This window comes from Manis pentadactyla, chromosome 10, assembly GCF_030020395.1.
Source record: "Manis pentadactyla isolate mManPen7 chromosome 10, mManPen7.hap1, whole genome shotgun sequence".
Classification (NCBI taxonomy): Eukaryota; Metazoa; Chordata; class Mammalia; order Pholidota; family Manidae; genus Manis; species Manis pentadactyla.
Window position 1 is genome coordinate 36,106,524 of NC_080028.1, and position 17,790 is coordinate 36,124,313.

General features: G+C 46.1%; 1 protein-coding gene across 2 annotated transcripts in view; it reads right to left on the minus strand.

The window, feature by feature from the left end:
* GALNT6 (polypeptide N-acetylgalactosaminyltransferase 6) overlaps positions 1 to 15,091 on the minus strand; it is a 32,130-nt gene extending 17,039 nt beyond the window's left edge. Inside the window, exons 1-4 of one of the 2 annotated variants that reach the window (XM_036915115.2) lie at positions 14,980 to 15,091; positions 13,433 to 13,554; positions 9,276 to 9,868; positions 7,519 to 7,691 (exon numbers count right to left, since the gene is read on the minus strand). In XM_036915115.2, the coding sequence (XP_036771010.2) occupies positions 7,519 to 7,691; positions 9,276 to 9,766 (664 nt within the window). In that variant the 5' untranslated portion in view covers positions 9,767 to 9,868; positions 13,433 to 13,554; positions 14,980 to 15,091. Of the gene's footprint in view, positions 1 to 7,518; positions 7,692 to 9,275; positions 10,710 to 13,432; positions 13,555 to 14,979 lie in introns of those variants that run through there. The other variant, XM_036915117.2, reaches the window with a different exon arrangement.
* Between the last annotated feature and the right edge of the window lie 2,699 nt (positions 15,092 to 17,790).

A 17,790-nucleotide genomic window follows, 5' to 3' on the forward strand; every position in this document is an offset into this window, starting at 1 on the left:
TAAGGACAGACTATTAAAAGCAGCCAGAGAAAGGAAAAAGATCACATACAAAGGAAAAACCGTCAGGCTATTATCAGATTTCTCAGCAGAAACCCTACAGGCCAGAAGGGAGTGGCATTATGTATTTAATGCAATGAAGTAGAAGGGCCTCGAGCCAAGAATACTCTATCCGGGAATATTATCATTTAAATTTGAAGGAGGGATTAAACAATTTCCAGATAAGGAAAAGCTCAGAGAATTTACCTTCCCAAACCAACTCTACAGTGTTATATTGAAGGGACTGCTCTAGATGGAAGTGTTCATAAGGCTAAATAGCTGTCACCAGAGGTAATAAAACCACAGTAAACAAAGCAGAACAGTTAATTCCTAAGCAAATGCAAAATTAAATCAACTACCTCCCAAAGTCAGTCAAGGGATAGATAAGAGTACAGAATATGATACATAATATATAAAGAATGGAGGAGGAAGAAAAAGGAAGAGAAAAAAAACCTTTAGATTGTGTTTGTAATAGCATACTGAGTTAAGTTAGACTCTTAGATAGTAAGGAAGTTCCCCCTTGAACCTTTAGTAACCATGAATCTAAAGCCTGCAATGGCAATAAGTACATACCTATTGATAATCACCCTAAATGTAAATGGTCTGAATGCACCAATCAAAAAACATAGAGTCACTGAATAGATAAAAAAACAAGACCCGTCTATATGCTGCCTACAAGAGATTCACTTCAAACCCAAAGATATACATACACAGGCTAAAAGTGAAGGGATGGAAAAAGATATTTCATGCAACTAATAGAGAGAAAAAAGCAGGAGTTGCAGTACTTGTATCAGACAAAATGGACTTCAAAACAAAGAAAGTCATGAGACAAAGAAGGACATTACATAATGATAAAGGGGTCAATCCAACAAGAGGATATAACCATTATAAATATCTATGCACCCAACACAGGAGCACCTACATATGTGAAATAAATACTAACAGAATTTAAAAGGGGAAATAGAATGCAATGCATTCATTCTAAGAGACTTCAACACTCCACTCACTCCAAAGGACAGATCAACCAGACAGAAAATAAGTAAGGAGACAGAGGCACTGAACAACACATTAGAACAGATGGACCTAACAGACATATATGGAACTCTCCACCCAAAAGCACCAGGATACATATTCTTCTCAAGTGCCCATGGAACATTTTCAAGAATACATCATATACTCAGCCACAAAAAGAGCCTCAGTAAATTTAAAAAGACTGAAATTGTACCAACCAGCTTCTCAGACAACACAGGTATGAAACTAGAAATAAATTACACAAAGAAAATGAAAAATCCCACAAACACATGGAGGATTCACAACATGCTCCTAAATAACCAATGGATCATGACCAAATAAAAACAGAGATCAAGCAATATATGGAGACAAATGACAACAGTAACTCAACACCATGAAATCTGTGGAATGCAGCGAGGGCTGTGCTAAGAGGGAAGTATATTGCAATACAGGCTTACCTCAGGAAAGAAAAACAATCCCATATGAACAGCCTAAACTCACAATTAATGAAACTAGAAAAAAAAGAACAAATGAGGCCCAAGTCAGTAGAAGGACGGACATAATAAAGATTAGAGCAGAAATAAATAAAATCAAGAATAAAACAATAGGAAGAATCAATGAAAGCAGGAGCTGGTTCTTTGAGAAAATAAACAAAATAGATAATCCCCTAGCCAGACTTATCAAGAAAAATAGAGAGTCTACACACACAAACAGATTCAAAAATGAGGAAGGAAAAAATCACCACGGACACCACAGAAACACAAAGAATTATTAGAGAACACTATCAAAAATTATATGCTAACAAACTGGATAACCTAGAAGATATAGACAACTTTCTAGAAAAATACAACCTTCCATGGCTGACCCAGAAAGAAACAAAATATGAACAGACCAATTACTAGGAATGAAATTGAATTGGTAATCAAAAAACTACCTAAGAACAAAACACCTGGACTAGATGAGTTTACCACTGAGTTTTATCAAACATTTAGTGAAGACCTAATACCATTCTCCTTAACTTTTTCCAAAAAGTAGAAGAGGAGGGAATACTTCCAAACTCATTCTATGAGGCCAGCATCACCCTAATATTAAAACCAGGCAAAGACATCATAAAAAAAGAAAATTACAGACCAATATCCCTGATGAACATAGATGCAAAAATACTCAACAAAATATTAGCAAACCGAATTCAAAAATACACCAAAAACATTATCCATCATAAGTAGGATTTATTCTAGGGATGCATGGATGGTATAATATTCGAAAATGCATCAACATCAAACACCACATCAACAAAAAGAAGGACAAAAACCACATGATCATCTCCATTGATGCTGAAAAAGGATTCAACAAAATTTAACATCAATTCATGATAAAAACTCTAAAAAAAAATGGGTATAGAGGGCAAGTACCTCAATATAATAAAGGCCATATATGACAAACCCACAGCCAACATCATACTGAACAGCGAGAAGCTGAAAGCCTTTCCTTTAAGATTGTCTTGGGAACAAGACAAGGATGCCTACTCTCTACACTTTAATTCAACATAGTTTTGGAGGTCCTCGCCTCAGCAATCAGACACAAAGAAATAAAAGGCATCCAGATTGGTAAAGAAGAAGTTAAACTGTCCCTGTTTGCAGGTGACATGATATTGTACATAAAAAACCCTAAAGAGTCCACTCCAAAACTACTAGATCTAATATCTGAATTCAGCAAAGTTGCAGGATACAAAATTAATACACAGAAATCTGTTGCATTCCTATACACTAATGATGAACTAGCAGAAAGAGAAACCAGGAAAACAATTCCATTCACAATTGCATCAAAAAGAATAAAATACCTAGGAATAAACCTAACCAAGGAAGTGAAAGACCTATACTCTGATGACTATGAGACACTCATGAGAGAACTTAAAGAAGATACCAATAAATAGAAACACATCCTGTGCTCATGGATAGGAAGAATTAATATTGTCAAAATGGCCATCCTGCTTAAAGCAATCTACAGATTCAATGCAATCCCTATCAAAATACCAACTGCATTCTTCAACGAACTAGAGCAAATAGTTCTAAAATTCATATGGAACCACAAAAGACCCTGAATAGCCAAAGTAATCCTGAGAAGGAAGAATAAAGCTGGGGGATTATGCTCCCCGACTTCAAGCTCTACTACAAAGCCACAGTAATCAAGTCAATTTGGTACTGGCACAAGAACAGACCCTTAGACCAATGGAACAGACTAGAAAGCGCAGCTATAAACCCAAGCATATATGGTCAATTAATATACAATAAAGGAGCCATGGACATATAATGGGGAAATGACAGCCTCTTCAACAACTGGTGTTGGCAAAACTGGACAGCTACATTCAACAGAATGAAACTGGATTATTGTCTAACTCCATACACAAAAGTAAACTCAAAATGGATCAAAGACCTGAATGTAAGTCATGAAACCATAAAACTCTTAGAAGACAAACATAGGCAAAAATCTCTTGAATGTAAACATGAGCAACTTTTTCCTGAACGCATCTCCTTGGGCAAGAGAAACAAAAGCAAAAATGAACATATGGGACTATATCAAACTAAAAACTTCTGTACAGCAAAGGACACCATCAACAGAACAAAAAGGCATCCTACAGTATGGGAGAATATATTTGTAAATGACATATCGGCAAGGGGTTAACATCCAAAATATATAAAGAACTCACATGCCTCAACAACCAAAAAGCAAATAACCTGATTAAAAAATGGGCGGAAGATATGAACACACACTTCTCCAAAGAAGAAATTCAGATGGCCACAGACACATGAAAAGATGCTCCACATCACTAATTATCAGGAAAATGCAAATAAAAACCACAATGAGATATAACCTCACACCAGTTAGGATGTCCCGTATCGAAAAGACCAAGAAAAACAAATGCTGGAGAGGATGCAGAGAAAGGGGAACCCTCCTGCACTGCTGGTAGGAATGTATGCTAGTTCAACCTTGTGGAAAGCAATTTGGAGGTTCCTCAAAAAACTAAAACTAGAAATACCATTTGACCCAGAGATTCCACTCCTAGGAATTTACCCAAAGAATATAATTTCTCAGATTCAAAAAGACATATGCACCCCTAAGTTTATCGCAGCACTATTTACAATAGCCAAGACATGGAAGCAACCTAAGTGTCCATCAGTAGATGAATGGATCAGGAAGATGTGGCATATATACACAATGGAATATTATTCAGCCATAACAAGAAAACAAATCCTACCATTTGCAACAACATGGATGGAGCTGGAGGATATTATGCTCAGTGAAATAAGCCAGGCAGAGAAAGACAGGTACCAAATTATTTCCCTCATTTGTGGAGTATAACAACAAAGCAAAACTGAAGGAACCAAACAGCAACAGACTCACAGACTCCAAGAAGGGACTAGTGGTTGCCAAAGGGAAGGAGTGAGGGAGGGCTGGTGAGGAGGGAGGGAGAAGGGGATTCAGGGGTATTATGATTGATGCACATGGGGTGGGGGGAATCAGGGGGAAGACAGTGTAGCTCAGAGAAAGCAAATAGTGACTCTGTGGCATCTTACCACACTGATGGGCAGTGACTGCAATTGGGTATGGGGGGGACATGATAACAGAGATGAATGTAGTAACCACATTGTTTTTTCATGTGAAACCTTCATAAGAGTGTATATCAATAATACCTTAATAAAAAAAAAAGAAAAGAAATCTGTGCCTGGTGTTCAGACTCTGAGGTGGGAAAGAAAAAGTACCCCAGCCTGGCACTGGGTCCCTTCCCCCAGCAAGTCCAGTATCACATGCCTAGACTCATTGTCATAGAAGTGTTGCTGGGCACCTGGGTAGGACGGTAGAGGGCATGGACATTGTTTTAGCTGAGACACAACCCTTATTTGTATGTGCGTAATGAGAGCCAGTTAATCTGATCAAACAGTCAAATGTGTAGGAAATTTTATCCCACTGTGGACTGCAGGGATTTCTGATCATGGATTCGTTTTTTCCTGTTCCCCACTGAACTGAGCATTGCTGAAAGTATCTCTAGAGTGAGATACTTTGAAATATGCTGAAAGTCCTCAAAGTAGGGTTGTTTATCCTAGGATCCACAAAATCCCTGGAATTACATGCAAAGTTGGGGGTGTGTGCCCAGAGGTGGGGGCAATCATGCACTATTCTAGGGAGAGGGGCATAGCTTTTAACAGATTCTCAAAGGAGGCCAGAAGCCAGAAGAACAAGTACGGCTGACTGGTGTAGGTGCGTCAGGCAGGTGAGCCCAGGTGCTGGAACTGGCCCTGAGAGTGACTCCTGGGCAACAAGGGAGAGCCACCCAGGGAACAGGGAACACGTGTGGTGGCCTGCTTGTGGCTAGCCCCTTGGAGGGGCTGTGAGGCTACTGCAGAGCCCACCCTACTGGGCACAGGCTGCGGTGCCCTTTAGATGCTGCTGTGCCAGTCTGGCATCATGTCACTTGTCTAGCATGGTCAGGGGACTTGTACCTTATAGACTCACAAAATTCTGGGTGACAAGCTGAAACAGTTTAGAACTTCTACCACAGTGATTCGAGGGAAGAAGCCTTTGAGGAATGGGTGATATAGGGCTGGGGGTAGAAGGGTTACTGGAGAACCCAGTTTAAGAGAAAAGGCAGCTGGTACATTCTGTCCACCATTCAATCGCTACTAAGATTCCCCCGAGGCCATGCCCATATCATGCGTAGCTCTGCCAAACTCTTTGTCCTTCTCTTTCCAGAAGCCTACCTCTACCCTCCCTGTCCACCAGACCCTCTCACTGTGCTCCTAATACTTGTTTGCCTTTGCTTTTTAAGTGCCACTAAGGTGTCTGCCCTCCCTGAGGAACTGCGAGCTCCCCGAAGTGCTGGACGGCATAGCGCTCACACTCAGCCCTGCTCCAGTTGTCAGCATCACCCCTCATCACAGGGCAGGAGGCAGGCTGGAGGAAGGTCAGGTCAGCAGGCAGTAGTTGTACTGGAGTGGCCCCAGGGCATACACTGGCAAGTGTGGGGTCAGTGCCTGCCCTCCCTATGGGACAAGGGGCAGAGCAGGCCGTCCCCAGATGCCATGCATCACTAGGAAGCAGGGCTCAGCTCCTGGACACTCCCAGTCTAACAGTGATGCATGGGTCCCACAGCCCCTCTCCTAGTTCCGCCCCCTCATCTCACTCTCAGGTGATTCTAAGAACTTCCTCTACAGACTGGAGGTCCTGCCTCTTCCTGAAAAGCAACTTCCCCCAGAGCTGCGTCCTTCTGAGATGAGATCACTATCCAGGTTAAACACCTTCAATGACTCCTCATTTTCTCTAAGTAAATACTTTTAGTAAGTCATGAATTTCAATTCGACATCTTTTTAGTGTCATTTCCTACAATAAACCTAAGCTTCAGCACACCAAACCCCTCAATTTTGCACAAACGCACCTCTGTTTCTAGGACTCTGCTTATGCCTTTCTCTCTTCTAGGAAAGTCCTTCAATGTGTCTTCTCTCCCTAGACATTCATGCTGAGAGGCCCAGCCCCAGCCTGGCCTCCACCGTGGACCGTTCCAGCTGTGCCACACAGAAGCAACGCTGCCTGGCTGCACAGTTCCGTAGCTCACTGTTCCCATACAAAGACCAAACTGAAACCAGGGCTGATGGGACTCTCACTCAATGCTAAGTACTCCGCAGGCACATGAATTATTTCACTTATCACCTGTCTCTTATCCCTCGCCATGTGAATTGTCTTCATTTTTTGAAGAGGAAACTGAGGTTTAGAGGGGCTAAATATCCTTCCCAAGGTGACAGAGCTAGGAAGTCAGAGCTGGGCTTTGAATTCCTGGGTGACTCTCAAGTTCATGCCCTTTTGGATCCATCAGGGGAGGGTTACAGGCCACACTGGTATTGTAAGCGGCCATCTGACCTGCAAGGGTTGTTATCCTTTTCAGCGCAAGATCTGTCTCACTTGTCATTTGTTATGATTCTCCCTGTACCTAGGTCAGTACCAGGCAGAGTACTCAGTAAGTCTGTGGCATTGCTTTAAATGGTGGAAGTTTGGTGAGAAGTTCATTCGCCTATTGCCAACATAGCAGAAAGGGCTTCTGAGGTGGAATATCCAAGAGCAGAAGGGTGGCCAGCAGGTAGGAAACAGAGGGGAAGGCCTGTCCCCACCCTCTGCCCTGACTTCTCCCAGCATTTCTGCCTTGGAGCTGGGCTTGGCAGCTCTAAGGGAGTCTTAGAAGCCAGAAGTGCAAAGCTTTTGGAGCTCTCCGGGTGACATGGGGAGGAAGTCCAGGCTCTAGGAATGTGGTCTACCTGCTCCCATTCCCCACCTTCCCGTCCCTCACCCGCCTTCCACCTGCTCCTGGTTTTTAGTAATGCCAGGCAACAGGCGGTGAGGGTGCCTGCTCCCTCAAGAAGCTGCCCTCCTGCCCGGAGTACCAGCAGAGGTGCCAGCCCCTCCTCAGGGGCCCTCTATCCTCACCCTCAGTGCTGGCATCATCCACCAGGATGATCTCCTTCAGCAGGATGGCCGGGCTGGTGTGCAGGACACTGTACACCGTTCGCAGCAGCGTGGACCAGGCTTCGTTGTGGAACACGATGACGACGCTGGTGGTGGGTAGTGGGGGGCAGCGCCGGAACTTCTGGTCAACACATCTGGGAGGAAGAAAGCGTAGATACAGCTTTCCAGGCCCCTGGGAGTTCAGGAGGTGGGGAGAGCCCTGTCCACACATTTCCACAGCCATCCCCTGATCCTCAGAAGCACCAGCCCACATTCTCTGGTGCGGTTGAGAAGAGTCGCCCCTTGTTGCTGCCTTACGCAGTATTTGCCGCCTCCTGGGGCCTCGGCACAGGTCCCAGCCAGCTCATGCCCAAACCCCTCTCCCTCAGAGCTGGCTTGGTGCCCTGGCTGCGGTGCTGACACTCCCCCTGCCCTCGGGCTTCTCTCAGCTGCTCTCGAAGTTCCCAGGGCCGGCTCTCTCTTCCTCAGTTATATGTGTCCTGCAAAAAGCATAATCCAATCCCAAGGTCCCAGAGGGGAAGTCAGAAAGGGCAAATGGGACCTCTGGGAAAAGTGACTACAGTTTCTACCTCAACGAGAGAAAAAGGCTCTTCTCTTTACAATTTAAAGTTCTTCTCAGATCCGATTCCTCATGAGTCCCCTGTAATCTGACACTCCTATCACATACAATTTCCCGGGGCCTTTCTCTGCCCCTACTCACCCCAACCACTCTGCACTTGGGCACACCGCTACCCCCTTGGCACTCCATCTCAGGTGGTGCTGGGAATGTGGGAATCCAGATCTCAAAGAACTGTGTGGCCTAACTCCCTGTCTTACCCCCTCCTGGCCAGAGAGAGCTCATGGACCCTCCAGAGGAGACACCCAAACCTCCTCCACTGGCTGCCCTCAGGCCCAGGGCCCTCCCTGCTGAAGAGCTCCTGAGAACTCCAGGTGGTTCTGCCTTTTGGGACCCTATCTTGTGGTCCAAGTCTGAGGAACCCCGGGTTCACAGCCCTAAAGATGAATTTGAGGATGGGGGCCACCATGCAAGAAAGGCCAAAAGAGGTGTAACTCTTAAGTTGGGAAAGACAGAGTTGAAGTGAGAAGGACACAAAAATCTTTGACTTGAGGAGGGTGTGAGCACTGCCACGCCATATTAGAGTGAGGTGGCCACAGCTCAAAGATCTGAGTGCTGGGTCACTGCCCAGGATTGAAAGCATAAGCAGCTTCAAATAAAGGTTGGGTTGAATTCACGGCCCTATGGGCCTTCACCGAAGGAAACCAGGAGGTGGGGGGATCGTGTCCACCCCAGGGCTGCTGTCGGGAGACGTCCCTTCCCAACAGCTCGGCAGCAGTCCCACCATCTCTGGAGCCTGTGCACTCAGCACAGGGCAAGACCTCCAAAACTGGGGACTTGCACGGCCCTTCCCATTGCCCTGGCGCCAGGCCCCCATCCCAGGCCTGAGTCCCTCCTTTCAGATCCTCTCACCTTCATAACTGTGTCACACTTGTAGGTCTCCCTGGGCCTCTGGCCTGACCATAACACTCTGGAACCCCAGCCCCTGGGATAAGGGCAGCTGGTCATGAAAAGAAGTGAGGACTTACAGGAAATCTTTGCCCAAATTCTAACCCCCGTCAGCAATTCACCTGACACTCAGCCTGTGGTCATGACCATAGCCATGCCAGCCACACCTCTGGCAGAGCCCTGGCCTCCCCCCTGGACCATGGCCGCTACTTACTCAGGGGGCCTGGTATCTGGCCCCAGCGCCCTCTGCAGGGAGATCCGAGCACTGGCAAAGGCATTGAAGCAGTGCTTCTTGTAGCCCTCTTCCTTCTCTTGGGTCTCCAGCGGGCTCCACTCGCTCTTCTGAAATGCTTTTCCATCTGCCCCGGGGCTGTTGGGGTCCTGGGGGGGCCGTTCCCAGAAGGGCTTCAGCTCAGCTAAAGTATAGAACCCAGGGAGGCAGGACTGGTTTGTGGTGACCACTGTTTCCTGGGGCTCCGGAGCCCTGATTTGGAGCTTTGGCATTGAGTCCTTAATGTTGTTCACAGCTCCCAACATGAGGTCCAGGACGTGATCCTTCTGGCTCACCAAGGACTTCAGCCACGGTTTCTCTGTGACCTGTTCCCTGTTGCTTACGTCCCTCTGCAGGATGAAGAGGAAGAGCACGAAGGCGCTGCCCACCACGGCCAACCGCAGGGGCATGTGGCGTCTGCGGAGGAGCCTCATCCTCTGGAACCATTCAGGGCCCCAGCGGGGTCAGCTCTGAGTGCTGGGCCTGACCCTGGAAATAGTTCGATGTGTTGCGGTGGCCACACCAGGGGCCTCAGCCTGAGAAAGGAGGGGATGAGAGAGAGCAATAAGCCAAGGCAGGGGTGGGGGGAGGGCCTGGGGGCTTGGGGTTTGAGTCCAGGCTCTGCTGCTGCTAACATCACTATTGCTGGTCCCTTAACTTTCCTACACTGAAGTATCCTCCACCCATAAAATGAGGAAACAGGACTCAGTGTTTCTTTCCTGCCCGAAGATTCTTACATTCATGGATCTAGCACAACTGGAACACTGAAACTCTACATGAACAGATTTAATCAACATAATCACTTTGGGCAACAAGTTGGCATCAAGTAAAATTTTAAATGTATGCACCCCAGGACCCCCCAGTTCTCCTTGTTTTATACCCGATAACCTCCGGTGCTCACATGCCAGGAGACATATACCAGAATGTTTCTAGCAGCACTGACTAAAATGGCCGAAATTGGAAACAATCCAAATGTCAGCCGGCAGTAGAATGAACAGTGTGAAAGACCCGCACTCAGGAATACTCTACAGCAATGCAAAGAACGAACAACTTCTACATGCAACGGCATGGACGGAACAGTGAGTGAAAAAAGCAGGCCACACAAAGAGACAAACAGTTGGACTGCATTTATAGGAAATTTAAGAACAGGTAACACTGAACAGCATATTGCTTATATATACAAAATACTGTTCCAAAAAAATGAATTTGTGGTAAAGCTATGAAGAAAACAAAAGAAATTGATGAAACCAAAGTTTCTTAAGAGGGAGGAAGAGTTATGGGAATAGAGGTGCCGGGGGCCTTGAAAGTAGAGTATTTTTACTTAAAGGGGATGATGGCTGCTGGTGGCACTATTATTGTCCATACTCTACACATGTAAGTGTTGTTCTGTATCAACTCGTATTTAATAAAATCTAAGATTCTAAGACCTTCCTGGCACGACTGGGCTCCGGGGCTCACCAGCTTTCACCCCCAGGCACGTGGTCCCACGGCTCAGAGGATGGAAGCATCAGGCTCACTGGTTGAGCACTAGATGTTGGTGGCAATACACCTGGGCACAAATCCCGGTTCTGCCCCTTCTAGTAATCATCGCAACTACCTCCTAGGGTTGTTATAAGGAGAAGTTGAATGAAATAATTCATGGAAAAGTTTAGCAGTCTCTGCATACAGTAAGTTCTCAAAAAGTGTTAGGTTTTGTCATTAGCACCTGTGTGACCCTTAGGCAAATTTCTTAATCTCTCTAAGCCTCAATTTCCTCATCTATAAAGAGGAGGTAACTAATACCTAACTCACAGCATTGTGGTGAGGATTAAGTCAGAGATAATGTATGCAAGATACTCAGCAGAGTGCCTGGCACATACTAAGCCTTCAATAAACAGTATCAATTTTCTATTATAATTAACAAATCCCTGCTCAGCTTGCCAGTAATTATCCTCTAGCAGCTGGTCCTTGGCCAAAGCCACACTCATTACTTCATAGTATTATCTTGCTTAAAAGTAACTCCAGTCGAGCTATTTGATGCTGTTATTTAAATACACAAGCTCCTGCCTGTGGAGAAGCCTAGTGGCTGGAGTCACTTGGATCTGGGGAATACGCAGCTGCCATGATGGCCAGAGGGAGCAGGGGTCACTCTGGGCTGGGGGAGACAGGTGCTTTTCTTTTCTAACATCAGATTCAGCAGCAGCATCTAAAGTCAAATGAGATGAAATCTCTCTGAGCATCTATTTTGTATTAGGAGCTAAGAGTCTAAGAGACCTGAGAGCTATGTTCATTCTCCCAGTATTGACTGACTACCTGCTATATGCCAGGGACTCTGCTACAGGGGTGTGTTGAGAAGCCAGAGCTGGTGTATTGAATTAACAGTATGCAGATTGTGACCTGCTGAATGAGGGGGCATGAGCCACCCACACGGGCTCAGCAAGTAGCTCCCTTGGCATCTGAGCTCCCGCCTTGGGACACCCACGGGGTCGTTTTGATTGAAGGCACAGCTTCAACAGACCCACACAAAGGAAGTACAGATTTATTATTACTTACAGATCCCAGAAGCGAGGGGGCGCAGTGAGCCAGGGGAAGGGCAGTCTTCCAACCCAGTCAAGTGAACAGGAGATAGCAGGGCTGCCACGCACCTATTACTTGTAAGGTGATTGGGGCAGAGGTCACTAACTTTTCTCAGGCTTAACTCTAGGCGGTTATTTTAAAAGGCATTCCAAGAGAAGCAACGGAGGAACTTAATGGCAGGCATTGTAAACTCAACTTTAAATATCCAGACTCTGGGTGTAAGCACTGTTATCAAACTGTAAAATGCCTAGGCAGAAATTCATGAAGTTTTTCTCAGTCATGATTGGGGAGGATGCAGAGAGGAGCAAGCCCAGTCTTCAAGGAATTCACAGTCATTTGGGGAAGTCAGATTTTATTTATTTTATTGAAGATCTAATTGGTTTTATTAAGTAATTCATGACTTGGGCAGTATCTGTCTAGCCAGTTGGAGATGCTCCCTAGGGAAGTTGGATTTTAAATGGAGATCACGCAGTGAGAAGAGAGCATGAGAGAGGCACCCTTGGTGCTGAGGAAGAGAGGATACAGGAAACTCAGCAGGCGGGGAGGGTGGCATTTGTCCTTCAGAGGAAGAAAGAAACCTGGGTAAAACACTAACATACAAGTTGAGTTGGCCAGCGAGGTGAGCACATTTCAGGCAGAGGGAACAGCACAAAGGTCTAGTGGCAGGGGACAGCATGGGCAATCAGAGAACCACAAGTTGTTCAGGATGGAGGAAGTAGGTCTGCTTCGAGTAGCAGAGGATGGGCCTGGAGAGGCATCAAGTTGTCATGCCAGGAGTCTGCCCTTGACCTGAGGTACAGGGAGCAGTAAAGGATTAGCCAGAGACGAGCATTACAGGAAGAGCAATATGACAGCTGGTGGCGGGTGTCTAGGAAATGAACCTGATTGGTAGCTGGATGGCCAGTGAAGAGGGGCTGGAGGAAGGCTGTCCCCTTCCTGGACTGGTGCTACCTGGACCCAGTGCAAGTAGTTCTTACTCTTCAACTAGGTTTAAAAACCCCTTGGTAATGGGAATTGTCTCCTACATCCCTGTGTCCCTCTGTGTCCCAACTGGGGTGAACTGCCCCACCCCATCACCAAAGAGAGTTTTCCTGCATCACATCCTCTCTCTTCGTCAGCCCTGCTATTATCTTGGGTCAGACCTACTTTAACCTATTTAAAAACAAATAAAATTTAAAAATAATAGCACAGACATTAAGTGTTAAGTTGAGAAAGGTAGAGCTCCTCGGGCTTGAAGAAGGGTGCAAGGAGGAAATGGGGACTTCATGTAGAGTCAGATTCCTGCCCTGGGGGTTTGAGTTATGCTGGGCCAGCACAAAGGGCCCTGCTCGAGCTAGATACCTCATCAGTTCTGGAACTGCCCCAGCAAAGACAGACAATGGGGACCATAGAATGAGGAAGTGTTTGGCATGACAGAGTGCCTGCCATCCTGCATGCAGGCTGCATCCTCCCCAGTACTTCCTACCTTCCTACTCCAGCCAGAAAGAAAGCACCGTTAGAGACAAAGGCATAGTAACCACTGCTGCCAAGTGCTCAAGACTCACCTCCTCCAGGAAGGCCTCCCAGACTCACTCACTCAGAATCACCCAAGTCACTCTCACTCACTCGTCCTGGCATCGCCTTGTAGTCACTTGCAGTGGGGTTTGCCTTTTTCCTTTTATTTCCCCTAGAGAGAGAGAGAACTAGGGTTAAATCGAGCCTTTCTTAGGCATTTGCTCTCTTGATCCAATGTGGCTGTTTAAGGCTTTTGCTCTGGAGCCTGCAGTTCCTCAAAGTACTAACTACATCCTGAAATGAAACAAGACACCTGAGATTAGCCTTAGCGTTAAAGAACTAGATCTGAGTTTGTTCAGCATGTAGGCAGTAGGAAAGAGCCCCTTAGAAAAGACACATAATCCTACAGAAGCCAGAAGATTTTGGGATTAAAGACTCCTACTCTGCGTGTAGCAGAAGATTCCTAGAAGTGCGGTTAGCAAGGCTGGCTGCGACCCCGCCCCAGCCTTAGGGAAGAAGAGCCCCTACTGGATATACAGGTCTCTGTCAAGTGCAGGGCCTCCAGGATCCTCCCCGCAGTGTCCAATGTGGCTCCCTCACCTTCAGGCTCCCACCACCTGGCCTCTTGGGGCACTGGCAAGGGTGCCCTCATCCACTTGTTCCTCCTCTGCTGCTACTGAGTGTTCATTCCTAGTTCTTCCTCCTGCCACCCTTGGGATTGTAACACATTGGATCATTTTGGCTTTAGTCCTGAAATGATGCCAAAATCCTCTTCTTCCAGGAAGTTTTCCTAGATTGAACAAATGGGACCTGCTTTTCTGACCCCTCTAGCCTGAATACAAACTTACCTTTTCTTAGAGGTATAAGGGAACTGAGGCTTCACCCACCCCCTATCAAGCCATTGATCACACCCATCATAGATTGCAAAATAAATTTAGAGTATTACAAATCAGCTTGAAAAAAAATCTGTAAAAGATCAGAGTAAAATAGAACAAAGAAGAAAATACCAAAGTGCATCACATGTGAAATGGGTAAGTATTATCTTGCTAAAATTTCAGGTATTATGTATACATACATAGAGTCTACCAAAAGACTTAGTGCAGTTTTAAGCTTTAACAACTTCAGAAGTATAAATCCTACAGACTTAGAATTTCATTTGAAAGTTTTATTTAAATATCTTTTATCTTATTTTTATGAATTTTGAATAATAAAATTTTATTTCAATGTTTGTCTCAGTCCCCTGAAGATGATAAACATTTCCCAACACAAAATTAAAATGAAAATTTTGCTATTCAAAATTTATAAAACTAAATAAGGTAAAAGAAATATGAATGATTACATTTTCAAATGATTTTTGTTTTATTTGTAGAATTCATACCCCTGATGTGATTAAAGGATAAAACAGCTCAAAGACTTCTGGCATACCCTGTCACATGGGAGTGGGTACTAAGTTTGTAAAATGTCTTTCTTTTTTCGGTCCAACCATAGGAGTTTGAAAGGCAGTGTGGCTGACCGATCCCTCCATTTCACATCTTAGCCTCCTCCCCAATGCCTCTCAAATCTAGCAGGATTCCGCTCTCCCGGGCTGTCCGCTTACCGTACTGTTCACACTTCTAAACAGCCTGCCCTGCGTCAGAGGAGTCCGTTCTCTCCTGAACCAGAGAGGCTCGGTTGTCTTGTTAAATGAGGTGAGGCCGAAAAGGTTCAAGTGACCTGTCAGAGCCACAAGGGAAAGCACAGGCTTCCGTCACTAAATGTTGTGAATGCGCTTACTGCAAGCATTTGAGTTACATGATATTCCGTTGTTACATGTTGTGCCCCTTTGACTAGGTCTGCCTGTGAATCTAGCACCATTTCACAGGGGAGGCCTGAGTGGTCAGGTGACTTCTCTAGTGTCAAACAGCTCGTGGCTCCCGGAAGACACCAGTCTCCTGGCTCCCAGGCCCCTGCTCTGTTACCACACGTTTATCTCCCCCACTGGAAGTCACCTGGGGCGTTTGGGGCCTGGGTTTGGCTCTTCTGAGCCTCAGGAGGGCTATGTTCCTGAGCTTCCCTGCCCCCACCTTCACCCTTAACACAACTCCTTCCCTTCTGTTCAGCAGAGCTTGCCCTATCCCAAATCCTTCCTAGGACCAAAAATGCCTTAAAGATGCCAAAAATGGAAGTCCTAGACAAAGTTTCAGCTTTTGTGAAAGCCAGGGTCAGCCACCCAGAACACGCCCTTGCTGGCCAGGTAGCCTCTTTGTAACAAAGTTTCTTTCTGTTTATCAGCTGAGCTGCTCACCTCCAGGAGACGTGGCAGCCAGGAAGTAGGTAGTGTTGACGCCACCACAAGGATGTTTGCTCCAGTTACTCAGACTAAGGCTCAATTAAGGGTTCTTTGGAAAGCCATGACTCTGTTGCCATTCTCACTGTGCAGGTGTGTAGAGCTAGACATCCTGCTGGGGAGCCGAAGGGCCAATTTCAAGCTACCACGAAAAGCTGTTTTGGCCAAATGGTTCTGCCTTTTTTCCTCCCAAGCGGTCCCACCATCTGAAACAGCAAGCATTACACTTCCTCTCTTCCATGCTGTGAACAGAGTAGCAAATCATCCTCCAAGCCCCCCTTCCCACCTCTGACCCTTCTGATTAGAGAATGCTGGGGTGGGAGTGGGGGGTCACTTTCCCCATAATTACACCTTCATGACACTTCAGCTTTTCCCCAAGACTAAAGCTGCAGTTACTGTGGCTTATTTTCCCAGAAAGATGCACTAAAAGTTATTTCTGCAGCAAGTCCATCAAGTTTTTTGCCCAGTGTATCTAGGTCCATTGTATGTTTACATAACATTTTAAACTCAAGTTACCCAAGCACGGATTTTCCATTGAAAAACCCAACCCAAATATGCTCACACTGTGTACCTAGAACAGTGGCTGGCATGTAGTAGATGCACAGCAAATATTTGTTGGTTTAGTTCAAGTTTGTAAAAGTCACTGAAAATCAAATAATACATGACCAAACCGGAAGTTCAACCGGCTTTTCACTGGGTGACTCCAGGATGTGCAACTATTCTAAAAAAACATTGAGCCTTGGGGCTGCTGGCTCCTAGGAATCCAGGGATGGAGGAACCCAGAGGCATGAGGTGGGATTCCCTAATCACCTAGGAAACCTGGTAACAATCAGGCTGGGTTTGGAGAGAAGGCAAAAAAAGGGAACTTGAATTGAGTCTTATCACCTGTCATCATCCCTCAGCATGAGGGGAGCATATGTGTGAGAGGAGGAGTTAACAGGATGGGTATTCCTGAAGGCTCCAGCTTGTCTCCAGATTGGGGTGGGGTGGGGGATGGAGGGGGCGGGTAGGGGAGAACTGAATTTTTCCTTCTTTCCTCACCAGGTTGCCTCCTGGCTGTAGGACTTCTACCTGGGGCCACAGGATGCTCAACATGCCAGACACTGAACTCAGGGTCTGTGTCCTGCTCCCTAAATTAGCCAGCCTTCCCAGTTTCCCTATTGCTGCCAGGAGCATCAAAACCCTTGCAGCCGGCTCTGCCCCACTCCCAGGCATGTAGTTTCTAATCCCTTCTCAAGGTCAGGTACACTCCACACCCACTCCCAAGGCCTGCTGATTCATTCCTGGCCTCCCAGATCCTCCTCTTCCTCTCCATTCTCAAAACTGTCATCTGAGACTGCCCTTATCTCCCAACATCTGGAGGATCAACAGAAGCTGCCTCCTTTGCCTCAGGCCTCTCTCTCCCCAGCACAATCCACACAGCAGAATCCATATTCCTTTAGCGCCCTTTAAGCCCTTTAATTATAGAACAGGCCTGGCAGTCTGCTTCCAGGTTGCTACTTACCCCCACAGACTAGCCTCTGCTTCTCAAAGTCTTTCCCTTATAGTCTTGCGGAGAATGTCATGTTTTTATCTTTCAAATTCTTACTAGAGATTCCCCTCCTCTAAGAAGCTTTCTTAGTGTCTAAGCTTTCTAAGAAGCTCTCAGCATCCTGATGTATTTGTTTCCAAGTTTCACCCCCCTGTGGGACTTTCCTACTAGATTTTATGGGGTAGGGAGAACAGGCCTAGACACCAGGCCACCTAAATCCTGTTTCCTTTTTCCTTCCCAGTGCTTAAATCCTGGTCGTCAATCTTCTGCCTCCACAATGCTTTTCCTGACCAATCCACCTAGCCTTCCAGTCCCCTATTGCATCCTTGTGCCCAGAGGTATCTGGCTATGCTTTCTGCTGCCCTGCTTTGTCTGCCCTTTGTTCTCTGTTACATGGAGAGCTGAGAGGGAGGATTGGGTTTCTTCCCTCCTTTAAATCTCTCCGTAGGGCTCAGGACCAGGTGGCACAGAGAGTACCGAATAAGCTGACCCCACAGGGCTCTCAGGTGCCACAAAAGAGTCTTCTAACAGTGCTTTTCCTCCCCAGACTG